This window comes from Arachis ipaensis, chromosome B6 (assembly GCF_059453495.1).
Source record: "Arachis ipaensis isolate K30076 ecotype BB chromosome B6, ASM5945349v1, whole genome shotgun sequence".
NCBI classification, from domain to species: Eukaryota; Viridiplantae; Streptophyta; class Magnoliopsida; order Fabales; family Fabaceae; genus Arachis; species Arachis ipaensis.
The window spans coordinates 132610965-132625823 of NC_142441.1; the positions used below are offsets into that span (position 1 = coordinate 132610965).

General features: G+C 35.0%; 2 protein-coding genes across 3 annotated transcripts; one reads left to right on the forward strand and one right to left on the reverse strand.

Moving 5' to 3' along the window:
* Positions 1 to 589: 589 nt before the first annotated feature.
* LOC148562787 (uncharacterized) lies at positions 590 to 2225 on the reverse strand. Its single transcript, XM_088490993.1, has 2 exons — positions 2128 to 2225; positions 590 to 2024 (listed from the first exon to the last, which is right to left on the reverse strand). Exons 1-2 carry the CDS (start codon positions 2223 to 2225, stop codon positions 590 to 592), a joined length of 1533 nt encoding a protein of 510 aa, XP_088347119.1.
* A 2158-nt stretch (positions 2226 to 4383) lies between these two features.
* LOC107604838 (translocon-associated protein beta (TRAPB) family protein) lies at positions 4384 to 7261 on the forward strand. Of its 2 annotated transcripts, XM_016306540.3 has the most exons (6): positions 4401 to 4754; positions 5846 to 5944; positions 6064 to 6172; positions 6277 to 6348; positions 6465 to 6470; positions 6812 to 7261. In XM_016306540.3, the coding sequence occupies exons 1-6, from the start codon at positions 4570 to 4572 to the stop codon at positions 6926 to 6928; spliced, it is 588 nt and encodes a 195-aa protein (XP_016162026.1). In that variant the 5' UTR covers positions 4401 to 4569; the 3' UTR covers positions 6929 to 7261. The 2 variants fall into 2 exon arrangements, with proteins under 2 accessions (XP_088346350.1, XP_016162026.1); XM_088490224.1 differs by lacking the exon at positions 6465 to 6470 and having other exon boundaries at positions 4384 to 4754; positions 6277 to 6352.
* The last annotated feature ends 7598 nt before the right edge of the window (positions 7262 to 14859 follow it).

Consider the following 14859-nt stretch of genomic DNA (forward strand, 5'->3'; position numbering starts at 1 on the left):
GCATCAAGGCCGCGCTTGAGGCTCCCGACGGAGGTTGGTTACCTCCATCTGCATACTGTGCATTCTACATTCGACACGTAGCGGCTAATTTTGCCCTTACCTTCAAGGGCAAAGATGCACGGAGGCTTCTTGTCAATGCGGCGTATGCCAAGACCGAGGTTGAGTTTGATTACTGGTTTGATATTCTGCGGTCTGAAGACCCGACGATGTGTGAGTGGGCGAACCGGATTGAGTATTCCTTGTGGACTTAGCATCGTGACGAGGGGCGAAGATTCGGTCACATGACGACGAATATCTCCGAGTGTGTGAACTCAATCCTCAAGGGTGTCAGAAACCTACCTGTATGCTCGCTGGTGAAGGCAACATATGGAAGGCTTGCGAAACTCTTTGTTCGCAACGGGAGAGAGGCTCAGGCCCAGATGGGAACCGGACAAGAATTCAGTCAGCACTTGGTGAAGTGTATTGAGGCCAACTTGAAGAACAGTATGATGAACATACAATAAAAGTAAACAAGGCTAAAATAACAACAAAAGTAAACATGGCTAGCATACATTAATGAACATGAATAAACAACAACATGATACATGAATCATCTAAACAGATGCGAGCCCGTAAAGCAACGACGGGGTACCCGTGTCCTATGACCTCTGCGGATAAGCGGCTCCTTGTCCTCGATCTCATCCTCCTCCTCATCCAGGGCAGGCTGTGCAGGTGGCCTAGGCTGTACGGGTGCCGCAGAAGGCCCGGCAACTGAATGTGATGCAGCAGTGTAGGCGGAAGGAGGGGTACCTCCCAATGCAAAGTGGTCAACAACAGATGTTGTAGGAGGCTCGTTCAAATCAACATCTAAAGGTGCTTGTGTGCCGGAGCTCTGACCACGCCTACGGGCCGCCACGTCCTCCTGCATGATGGCAGTAATCTCGTCTAAAAAGTGTGAAGCCCCAAAGTCCGCATCAAGCGTATCTGAGGCAAGGAAGTCTGCCCACTGTGATCCTGGACTAACCCATGGGGTGCTCTCCTGAAGAGTCTGGTCATGGCCTGGTACACCAACGAAATAATCTCCAAGAGGCCCCGAACCAAGTCCAACGTCACCAGTGTCAGCCCCGTCACCCATACCTGACCTATACCACTCGCCTCCATGTCCGCCATCATGGGAACTAACACCAGCAACTACAACAGCCCCTGCACCATCCCCCCCCCCCACGGGCCCATGCTGATCGTCGTCATCGTCGTCACGGTGATCACCCTGGTGGTCCGCCGCAGCACGCCCTCTCCGTCTCCCTCCCTGCCCTCGTCGTCCGCCTCCACGGGGACCGGCATTGTCAGCCTCGTCCAAAGCCTGGTCCAGCCACCTCCACTCACGCTGGCTCCGTCGTGTCCCCATACGAGCTCTCCTCTCAACCCGACGCCTGTCCGGCACGTCGTCAATACGATCCATGTCAGGAACTCGCCCAGCACCCCTCTGTGACGCCTCAACGGGAATAGGAACGGCTCTCGAATCCCCCAAGTACATCTCTGGAGACAGAAACCTCTTTCCATGCTGAATCCACCACTCCAGGAACTCATGCGACGGTCCATAGTCGGCAACAACGTCAAACCTGAGGATGGTCTCCGCACGTGACTCCCAATGGAGATGCCATGACTGCAAGGCGTAAGGGAACCATCGATCACCGCCTCGGCCATCCTTCGACATCAGAAAGTCGATGTTCAGGGCGGGATGCGGACGGGGCTGGACCCCGCCGAACTGCGGTAGAACCCTATCTATCTGATGCCACTTTATGACGGCAAAGTATATCAGTGACGTCACAGACCGCCACAACACCGTATGCCGAGCCTCCAAAGCCTCTGGATGCACAACCTGAAGTACCTCGGGGCTGCTATACGGCATCCAGATAAACTGCACAGAGAACATCATGATGTAGGCACGAGCAAATCGCCACACAGTCTCCTCATCGACTCCCTCGGGGCACGCTCCAAAAGTCTCCTGGAACCAGCTGCAGTTTACTGCGTACTTCTGAACCTGGCTGGGAGGAGGAATCACTCCAAGCAACTCCTGGAACCACACCCAAGCTAGATGGCCACCCTGGATGTATATCTGAAAATCTGAAAGGAAGCCGCTCACATAACGCCCGTCCACTGGCAACCCCAACTGGTACGCCACGTCCTGAAGTGTGATCGTGCACTCTCCGAACGGCATATGGAACGTGTGCATCTCCGGACGCCATCGCTCGACGAAAGCACTGACAAGGGCCTCATCTAACCGGAACCATCTATCGTTCAGCCTCGCAAGATGGTATAATCCGGCCATCTGCAGGTACGGAACGTATCTCTCATCGAGTCGCATGCCCTGCTGCCGCCGCATGCTCCTGATGCATCGCTGTGGCTGCGCATTACATGCACCGCATTGTTAGAACCAACTTGATAACCAATGACAAAAATAACCAACACGATAAACCACTAAAGGAAACCGAGTACAGAATCTACATGCAAAACCAATATATCAAACCACATTGAAAACCATATGCTCAAACCGCTAACATAAACCTCAAAGAAATCCACTAATCTTAACCACATGCAAAACCACTATCACGAACCGCTTACAAAAGCACATGGTCAACCACTTCCAATACCACCAAAATAAACCGCCAAGGTATATCATCAGCAAAACAGCATACAAAAGTACTAATAAAACCAATACTAAAAACAACTAACCTAAACCGGCAACAAAAGCACATCAACAAACCACTATTATAAACCGCATAAAAATCCATTAACGAGAACCACATGCAAAACAACTATCATATACCACACAACTAAACCGCTAACATAAAACAACTAACATAAACCACTAACATAAAACAGCTAACATAAAACAACTAACATAAACCACCAACATAAAATAACCAACATAAACCACAAACATAAAACAGGTAACATAAAACAACTAACATAAACCACTAACATAAACCACCAACTAAACCACCATCTAACCCGCATGCAAAACCTCTCAACTAAACCACTAGCAATACCACTACGATTAACCGCCAACATAAACCGCCACTAAAACCGTATGCAAAACCACTAACTCAGATATACCGCTAGCACGAAGTTTTTATGTACTAACCTCGTCGTTGATGACCTCGGCTATATGAGCAACTCCGTCCAACCGATATAACCTTGCCGGATCGTCCCCCATCGGCTGAGTATTCCGTTCAGGTCTTTGTCGAATCGAATCTGGGTCGTTTTCTCTGGGATTTGGTGGGGTAGGGGAATGGAACAATGGTTCGAATGAGGCTGATTCGAACTCCTTATATAGCCGAAATTCACATAATTCGAACCAGCCTTACTCGAATTACTATTGGGGTCAAATTTAGAGTAATTCGAACCAAGTTGGTTCGAATTACTTGGGAAGCTTTCAAAGGGTATAATTCGAACAAGCATGGTTCGAATTAAGGGCATTTGTAGTTCGAACCAAGTAGGTTCGAATTATGTTCATCGAGTGTTCGTCAGTAATTCGAACTGAGTTGGTTCGATTTATGTGTAAGTGTAGTTCGAACCAGGTTAGTTCGAATTATATATAAATATACTTTGGCTCATTGGTGAAACGTTTTTCATTTTGGCTGAATTACGTAAATTCCCTAGAGCCTTGGCTTATTAACGTTTTTTGCCCTATTTTTTTTATGTTTTATTTCAACTAATAATTATCATATATGTTGTATTATTTTAATTTATTATTTAAGAAAAGTATGTTTAATATTATTTTAAAAGTAAACATATTTAAAAAAATAGAAAAATAAATTTTATTGATATTTTTTTAATAAAAAATTTGTGTGTTTTGTGGATATATGAGATATACGATCCAATCCGCAAAATACGGATCGGATCGGATCCAAACTTAAGAACTGTGGATATTAGATTCGATTCGATGATTTTAGTGCGGATCGAATTAAAATTTTAGCCATATCCGATCTAATCCGCGTTGATTTCTGATTTTTGTCTTTCATTAATACAAAATTGGTTTTATTATTTATTTATAGATAGGATTGTTAATATTTTAAAATTTTATGAACAGAAATGATAGGTTACTTTAATATAAGTTTATCAAAATTTACATTACCGCTTTGGAAACGTGTAGGTGTAGCAGTGAAGCATTTGGTGGGCATTCTATAAAGTGTGTGTATTATTTTATTATTTGAATTTTATTTCATTAGAAATCAAATATACCAAAAAAAAGGGTAAAAATTAAAATAATAATTTTAATTTCTTAAAATCAAACTTATTTGAGAATAATTTTTTAAATTTTGAACTAAATATAAAAATATAATATTTTGATCTTAAAATTTCAAAAAATTATTTATAATTTCCTCCGCTACACGCATCCAAAAGTCACTAACCCTAGTAGTGTCCTTTATTCCTCGTTGTTTTAGTTTTATTTGACACTGGTTTCCAATTCCGGATCCAAACAGACCCTTGCATATAAACCACATAAACCAGTCTTCGCATCTAAAGATCCATCTTCTCCATCGTTGACCCTCTCTCTTTCTCTATCTCCGTCTCATCCTCTCTCCAATGGCGGATCCAATGATGAAGGCACTCACCGCTATAGCTCTGATAGCATCGCTGTTGGTGTGTTCCTCACTTGCTTCCTCCGACGTCCCTTTCATCGTCGCGCACAAGAAGGCCACGCTCAACAGGATCAATTCCGGTGCTGAGAGGGTTTCCGTCACCATCGATATCTATAACCAAGGAACCTCGTATGCTCCGATCTACAACCCTAACATTTTCCTATTCCTTTATTATTATTATTCATTTTGTTGAATTTTGTTTTATGTGTCTGAGATCTCAATTCCCCGCATGCATGCTCTGATCGATTGGTGCAATTAGGTTATTGAGATTTGTCAAATTTTTGTACATGTATTTGTGTAATTAGATCAGAGATTTATGCTAGATCTCGATTTTCTTTAATGCCGTGGAAACTTATATATAAAATGGCAATTTTTTGTAATTAAGTGGAAGAAAGATGATCGGTTTTCAAGTTTGTGATCTAATTGCGGAAAAGATCGATAGGGGGGCAACAAGTGAAGTTAATATTGTGAAAACAGAAAATTTGAACCTTTCGGTGGCTTCATACGAGTTTCAATTGCATATATACTAATTGTACCCCTAAATTTGATTTGATATGTTGATGTTTGTAATTCAAGATATGGAGAAATACAGTGCGAGCTTGGTTTGTTGCTTTCAACTGTTGCATTTTTTATGCAAGATAGGACCAACACGCGAAGGAAACTTACTTATTTTAATGGGTCTGGGGTTTCATTTACCGAAATGGACTATGATAGCAATGGTTCCAAATCAATAAGATAGGACCTTCTATGCTGTTTACTCTTTGCTTATCACATAACGTAATAAGCTTGCAAGTTTATGCTGATTTTTTAAGTTGTTATAATAAAGGATTTTCTGTTACTGGATAATGGAAGTGCATTAACATGAGGAATTTCAGTAGTGAAACTGTGTGTGAGCTCTACGCAAACACAATACTTTTCTGATCTATTTTGGCAAAATGATACCCGTCAATGTATTTTAATCTTTACAGGATAGCTTTCTAAATTTCATTAGATGTGATATAAAATGAACTTTTAGGTACATGAAACCATGCATGTAAAGCATAATTAATGAGAGGTGATCATGGGATGAGTTTGAATGACAAGTCGATGAAGATTTCATTTTATATATGACAGTTATAGTTATCTTGTGGTCTCTAATTTTATTTAGTATCCCTCTTTTGCCATTATTTTTCTTTTTCTTCTCATTGCCATTTAAATTACTTTTCTTTTTTCTTTGAAAGGACTGCATATGATGTAAGTCTAACAGATGATGGCTGGCCAAGTGATAAATTTAGTGTAATCAGTGGTAGCACCACAAAGTCATGGGAGAAGCTTGATGCGTGAGTTTCGAATTTTTTGCTGTAACTTTTTTTGCTACTCTAGGTTATCTCTTGCAGTTTGCTTTGTTGCATTTTGGTTCATTAGATTTTGTTTAGCAAATAAATTTTGCACTTTTCAGTGGTGGCATCCTCTCCCACACTTTTGAGCTTGAGACAAATACAAAGGGAGTATTTGCTGGCGAACCAGCTGTCATAAAATTCCGTGTTCCCACAAAGGCCGCTTTACAGGTTTAATATATGTTAGAGTGATGCCTATTTTCATGTGTTGAGATTTTTCTTGTAATAATGATGAATTTATAATAACATGAATAATAATTTCTTGCTATTATTAGGAGGCATTATCAACTCCCATATTGCCCTTGGATGTTCTTGCTGATAGACCTCCTGAGCAGAAGTTTGAATGGGTATGTCTCTTGTATACCTGATTGATACATGCACCGATCTCAAATGTTGCTTTTGTTGACTTACATATTGCTCTTTGGTTGCATGTAATCGCATCTGGTTGGACTGGATTTCTCAGGCTAAGGTATGTACAACTATTTGTGCTCTATCTAATTGCAGTCTTAGACATTGTTTTATGATGTGAATGACATTGAATTAGCATGAGTGCTACCTATTTTGGTTGATTTTATGCATGTCATATGTCAACCATGATTAAATTTGTCTGATGCAAGTTTGTTGAGAATCATATAGTTTAATAAGTTGTGTGCGCTGCTACAAAGTTGATGTGTTTATGCATGCTTTTACACTTTTCTTTCTCAGATGCATATTTCTTTATATTCTGATGAATTGTTCTTTGTCAACCACTCTTTTGGTGCATCACAGTGTGACGTCATTATCTAATGTCATTAATTTTACTGTCCGCAGAGGTTGCTGGCTAAGTATGGATCTCTTATCTCGGTGATATCCATCATTGTTCTGTTTGTGTATCTGGTTGCTACACCATCAAAGTCCAGCACAAAAGGAAGCAAGAAGAGGCGTTAATCATCGAAGATTAGGACATCTTGCAATCGGAAAATTGAAAGGGTGTAGAGCATGACATTCTGTCAGTGGTCAGTATTTCCGTAGTTAGATCAAAATGATGTTGGAATTTGTCGAATGGATTCAGATGTTAGCGAGAGAACTAATTTTGTTTACGGCATAGCCTGAATAGTTGTTTTTTTTTCAGTTCCCACTGTATGGGATGGATGTTAGCAAGCAAAGTTGTATTTACTGATCATGATATCTGGAAAGCTGTTTTTGGTTTGAATGCCATATATTTAGAACTCTCCATGGATGAATCATAGGCCACAGTATGAAAATCAATTATTTCCAATGGCCTTTTTCATCCTTCCCTCTAGTCTATTCCAGAGTATCCTAGGTGTTTTGCTTTGTTTGCTTGCTTTAGAACTCTATGAGCTAGTGACCCTTTTCCTCTATTGATTTTAGGACTTTAAAACATGAAACCAAACATTTTATTACACATATTTCAATATCTCGTACTGATGATAGAGTCACGAATTTTTTTTTTTACGCAAATAAAAAAAAGAAAGACTTCTCGCTTTCAGGATTTCTCCGAATTATATAGTTTTGGAGTTCAAAACAAATTCAAACATTCCGTGCCTTCTATCCGAACTGATTACCTCCAGTTTGGTATCATGCTTCACAAATGGAAAATGATGATAATAAGAGACTGTACTAGTGTTCATTGACTGCATTCCTATTATGTACCAGCGATCTAATGTGTTGATAAATACAGTTCTTTGTGGTTTTATTTTTAGTTTCTATTTTGTTTGTTTGTCAAGATTTTGTAATTTGTAAAAGACTAAAAGAAATAGTAACATTCAGAACATACATAATTTTAATATTTTCAAATGAAAAAATGCTGGTGGATTATTAGAATTTATTGTATTTAGCCATTATTTAGTTATCAATTTAATTCTTTTACAGGGTGTTTGGAAATTTTTTGGAATTCAATTCTAGTGTTTGAAACAAAAATATTTAAATTAGTTTAGATAGAATTCAACTCAATTCTATTGTTTTATCTCAAAATCAATTCTAATATAAATAGGTCCGATTTAAAATTTCATTCCATTGGAATTTTATTTAAAATTTAAAATGTTTAAAATATTTTTATAATTTAATTACTTTTTTTTTTAATTTTCTTCACTCAATATTTTTCACATTTCAATACACTCTCTCTTCTCTTACCACCTTCATTTCATTATTTGTAGATCTAAAAAAATATCCACATATATAGATTTTATGTGTTTAAATTAGATTAATTTTATGTGTTTAAATTAGATTAATGACACCAAGTGTTTTTCAATTTGTCTGACATTTCAAGTGAAGTTGTATTAATCATGACACCAGCAAAAAGTGGCATAAATTTGGTCTATTTTAATAACATGAATTAGTTGCTATAATTTACTGTTAATAACTAATTTTTTTAAACTTGCTATGTCATTAGACCACTCAACAAGTTGGTTCTTGATAGTTCATGTTTGTTTTTTGTTATTTGTTTGTCGTTGGAATCAATCGTGAAAAATCATTTATTTTTTAATTAATAATAATGTTTAAAATTTAATATTTTTAGATTAATCTAATTTTTGTTTTTCTAAAAGAGGTGAACAAATTTTAATTGAAAAAAATTTAGTTAAAAAATAATTTTTTTTTAAATTTTTCATATAATTTAATAAATAAATATATTATTATTTAAATATGATGTTATATTAATAAAGGATAAAATTGTCTATTATAAAATTTTAATTCATTTGATAAACATTCCAAACACTAGAATTCAATTCAATTCTATAGTTTTACTAATTTATTCTAAATACTAAAATTCAATTCTATACCATTAAAAGTTTTCAAACAGGCAGTTAATCTAATAATATAACAATATATTTTATCTCATATTTTTAAATATTGATAGCTAATTAATGCTCAAAACAATAAATTCTGATGGCCTTTTACCATTTATCTTTTCAACAATTAGGGAAAGTTTAGGGGACCAACAACTTTTTAAAAAGTTAGCTAGCATTTAACCATAAAAAAAAATTGAATGATCCCATACCATTGGATTTAATTTCACACCATTAAAAATACTATTGATGATCAATTGATGATTACAAAATACAAAAGTTACTGGCCTCTAGCACCCTCTTCAAATTATTCAAAAAAATAATTACCAAAATAGTTCCTAAAAAATTCTGGTGCTAAGAGAAACGATCTTAAAAGAATAAAATAATTTTTTAATAAATAATAAATATGTAACAAAAATATCTAATAGTCAAATATAACTTTGTTTTTCTTATAACTTTGTTTTTGTTAATGGACTTGAGAATACTAATGTATTGTCCCTCATGTTTGTGCATATTCAAAAAGTGAAAAAAAAAAAAAAAAAGTTTACATATTCAAGATTCAGATTTTGTATATTCACAGTACCAAATCTAGATATTTAAATCACAAATATACATATTCAAAAAGAAAAAGGAAAAATTATAACAATACAAACGAAAATTAACATGATTTGAAAAAGAAATTAGAAAAATTAGCATGACTATCAATAAATCGAAACTATAATTATAAATATTGTTGTGAGACAATTCAAAAGCCCATACATCAAAATCTGTATAGGTTTACCTAAATGAATAAAAATAACGATGGCTTGACTAACTTGTCGCATACAGGGGTTTAGATTTTAGAATTTGTTTCATAAACCTTAAATACCTATAATGATTTATAAAAGGAATAATATTACTTAGAGTAAATTACCAAAATTTTCATAACGTTGACAATAATAATTCTAATTTTTGTTAACGACAATTATACGCTCTAAATATTTAAAAACGCTACAAATTTATCAAATTATGAGGAGAATTTTTTTCTGTTAAATAGAGCTTAATGACGTGGCAGACAAAAATCTAATGTGGAATCTCTTTAGGGTTTCACTCCCGTTTCAATCTATTATCTCCAATTTATAAAACTCTCACTACATACAACGCGCGTAACTGAATAGTCTTTTGGTGTTTTTCTCTTCTTTTTTTTCGTCTCTTTTTCTCTTCGCATTCTTCTCTTCAAATTAGTAACATCGCATACAGACTCACGTTTGATATTGACGCTCAGTGTATAAATTTTCATTGAACAACAAAGATTGCGGTAGCATTTTATATTTCTTCTTTTGTTATTTTCTGTTTATTGGGATCTTCATACTAATGGTGATTAAATTGATTTATTTTTGCAATGGAGGTTCAAATATAGTACTTTGATGTGTTGATTTAGCTAATTGTCACTTATTTGTAAATTTTTATAGATGGCAACACATATCACGTTCATCTATCATCACATGATCGGTTAGAGAAGAATGAGGATGGTATGTTGAAAGATAGTGGTAAATTAGTGAGTAACAATGAGAGGGTGCATGTTGATATGTGTAATCTATTTTTGGTTGAAGATTTTTTTTTTTGGATTTAGGTATACTCAGTATGATAAAGTGTATTGGTTGGAGTCAGAGATGGATTTAACTAAAGGGTTAAGGGTGCTAAGAAGAGATTTTGATGTGGTTAAGATGTGTGATACTGCACTGAAGAATAGAAACAAGATCCACTTCTATTTTGAGCATCTTGTTAATGTCGAACCAGAGTATATTGATCAAGTTTTAGTTTTTGATGATACAAATGAGGCTAATACAATGGGCGTCCATTATTTGAGGGATGTGTTAGTCATTTAAAATTATCAATGGCAGCTAAAATGTTGAGTATAAAAACTAAAGAAAATGTATTTCAACAAATCTTTGATGATTTTGTGAAAGCTACGAAGGAAGTGATGCCTAAGAATAACTTGTCTCCAATTTTTATGAAGTAAAGAAGTTAGTATCGAAACTTAGCATGGAAAGCAATAAAATTGATTGTTGTATTAATGGTTGTATGCTATATTACAAGGAGGATGATATACCAAGAAAGAAATATAAATTTTGTCATTCTCCAAGGTACAAGATAGGTAAAAAGAGTAAAGAAGTGCCTTTGAAACGAATGCACTATTTACCGCTTATACCTCAATTAAGAAGACTTTATGCTTTAATGCACACAACACCTCACATGCGATGACATTTTGATCACGAGTTTAAAGGAGTTCTTGAGCATCCGTTAGATTCAAAAGCATGGAAGTATTTTGATAGAAAACATCCACAATTTTCTCAAGAACCACGCAATGTCAGACTAGGATTATGTGCTGATGGATTTACCCCTTTTGGTCAATCTGGTAAATAATATTCATGTTGGCCAATAATTGTCACTCCTTATAACCTGCCTCCTTCCATGTGCATGAAAACTTCTTACATGTTTTTATTCATGATTATCTCCGGTCCTCGTAATCCCAAAACTAGGATTGATGTATATCTGCATCCCTTGATTGATGAGCTAAAACTACTATGGAAAGATGGTGTTTTAACTCATAATATTCATTCCAAGTCAAATTTTGTAATGCGAGCTGCATTGTTGTGGACGATTAATGATTTTTCTGCATATGGAATGTTGATTGGATGGATGACAGCAGGCAGGCTAGCATGCCCATACTGTATGAACGAATCAAGACATTCCAATTAAAAAATGGCGGAAAGCCATCATGGTTTGACTGCCACAGACAATTCTTGCCAGATAATCACATGTTTAGAAGAAATAAGGATGCATTCTATAAGAATAGAATTGAGAGATCAGAACCTCCACCAAGATTGACTGGAGAGCAAATATAGGATATAGTTCAGAATTATGATAAGATAAGTGATGTTGAGCAACTTGAGATAGAAGGATATGGAAGTACGCATAATTGGACCAAAAGAAGCATATTTTGGGATTTTTCTTATTGGCGTCATAATTTAATCTGTCATAACCTTGATGTAATGCATATTGAGAAGAATGTATTTGATAATATATTTAATACTGTCATGGACATCAAAAAGAAGACTAAAGATAATGCAAAGGCTAGAATAGATCTGTCATTATATTGCAAGCAAAAAATTTTAGAACTGCCAGAACAAAGTGGAGGTAAAATTATAAAACCTAAAACAAACTACACATTTACCCTCCAGCAAAAGAGAGCAATATGTGAATGGGTGAAAGAGTTAAGGATGCTTGATGGATATATTTCAAATTTAGGGAGTTGTGTTGATATTAAGGAGGGCAAGTTATATGGAATGAAAAGTCATGATTGTCATATATTTATGGAACGTTTACTCCCAATTGCTTTTAGTTCATTGCCAGAGCAAATATGGAAGCCAATAACAAAGATAAGTCAATTCTTTCGAGATTTGTGCTCAACATCATTACGAGAAGATGTTCTCAATAAGTTTGAAGAAAATATTCTAATTGTGCTATGCAAGTTAGAACGTATTTTTCTCCTAGATTTTTTGACTCAATGGAACATCTACCTATTCATTTGCCATTTGAAGCGTTGCTTGGTGGTCCTGTGCAATATAGATGGATGTATCCTTTTGAGAGGTACCTTAGTCACACCTCTATATTTATCAAAGAAATTTTTTTTATTGTTTTATTAAGTCAATTGTTTGTTATTTGATTTTTGTTATAAATTTTTTATGACAGATTTCTCCATCATCTTAAGAAAAAGGTCAAGAACAAAACATATGTTGAAGGATCTATCATTGAATCATACCTAATTGAGGAGATTTCTCACTTTTGTGAGTACTATTTTAACCAAACTAGCATCGACACAAAGCAAAATAATGCGGGTGATAATTCAATGCAATCAACTTTGTCTATTTTTAATTTGCCTGGTTGTTTGGCTGGTGAATGCAAAATTTATTATTTAGATGACAAAGAATTCAGTGCAGCCATAAATCATATACTAATAAATTGTGATGAAATTAAGCCATATAAGCAACACCAGGAAAAAAAACATAATGGTGGTTTGCATTCAAGACTAAAGCAAGAGGTGAGATTGAGATTGAAACAATGGAGGATTCTGCATATCAAGAAGATGCCACAAATCAATCTAACAATCATATCTCAAATGATATTGACAGTATTGTTGATTTATTGGATACCAATAGTGCAAGATATGAATATGACAATGATGATGATAATGATGATGAGACACTTAGGTAGCGTTTGTTTTGAGATATTGAGACAGAGACTGAGAGACTGAGATTCAGTATTATATTTGTTAGTTCAGAGACTGGTACTAAAATTTCTGTCTCTGTCACCAAAATTTCAGTATTTAAGTACCTCCAAAAAGTAGGGACACATGGGACTAAAACTTTTAGAGATGAAGACTGAAACTTTAATAACATTTTATACATAAAATACCTTCATTTCAATTAATTAATTTCAATTTTATCCTTTGTACAAATTAAATTAGAATTTTATTCTTGTTTCAATTTCTGTCTCTCATTTTGCACCAAACAAAATATTGAGATTTATTTCAATCTCTGTCTCTTAGTCTCTGTCTCTTACTCCCAGTCTTTCCGTCCCTGTCTCTCCACCAAACGCTATCTTAGAAATGAGGACGAAGACTTGGACGAGGACGAGGACGAGGATGAGAACAATGAGGATGAATATCAAAATGAATAAGATGAAAAAGTGCACTACAAAATGTATATATTTGTTTTTTTTTTTAATTTTTTTGAAAGAGTTTTCTTTTTTAATTTTCAATATACCTTAATCTGATGAAAAAGTATATGATTTTTTATTTTACGTTATTTTTTTATTATATTTTATTTTTACTATTTTTTAGAAGTTGAATATAATTTATTTTTAAGTTTTTATATGTGTGATTCTTTTAGATACACTTAATCTTAAATTTGTTATAAAATTAGATTTTGAATTATTATAACGTAAATAATTAAAAGAATAAATTAAAAAATAATATGAGGTAACTAAAAAAATAAAAATTAAATATAACATGGTATATAACAATTTGTATTAGAAATTTAATATTAAATATAATAAGAATAAAAGAGTAAAAAAATGCTCATAAATATGGTTAAATCTAACAAAAAAAATGAAAGGATAAATTGGGAAAAAGAACAATGTTCTTTAAAATAACAAAAAACATCAGTGTTATCTAGCGTATATGTATTTTATCGAATTTTGTTTGGTTTTATTTTTATTTTATTTTATTCTATATTTTTGTGTGGATTAAAAAATAATGTTACTAATATATGAATAATGTTAAAACATATTAAATTAATTTTGTAAAGGAAAAAATTTAGTTGCTATAAAAGACGAGTGTATAAATAAGTACTAACGTATTTATTAATCCAATTTTTAAAAATATGTATAATAAATGAGATGTTAATTAATAGAGAAAGTATGAGGAGCCAATGTATGTAGCATACAATATGTACAATGGAAATTAAATTAAAATTAAAATCAAATTATAGGCAATTAATTAATTTTGAATAGTTTCTAATTTCAAATTTAAAACAAATTAGGATTGCCGTTAGTTATACAAACACACAAACGAAGACCCTCTCTCTATACGGTGTTACCTTCTCTCTCCCTTTCTCCTCGTTTCTCACCGGCGTGCGCAAAGGCGAACCCCCACCAGCACCTTCTGATCGTGTCCGTTCTTCTCGCGGCACCGCAGCAATCCTCACAGCGACTCTAAGCAGCAAATTCCGATCATGTGTGCTGTTCTCGTGGCCCAGACGAACAGCTCGCAGCCGGCGTGTGTCTCCCCTCCCGACGTTGATGACATAAGATAAAGAGGTCACAAGTGTATTTCCTTTGATACGTTCATCACCCCTCGGGAGTTCGTAAATGGAGTGCAATAACTGTGTGAGAATGGTAGATGTAACGTACGCGTGCTTGAAGACAATATCAAATCAAACACTCAATTGTTTACTTTTGATTCTCACTCATGTCTCCTCATTTGTTCAAGCTTTTTTTTTCTATTTTTTGTTTCTCCAGTTTTATGGT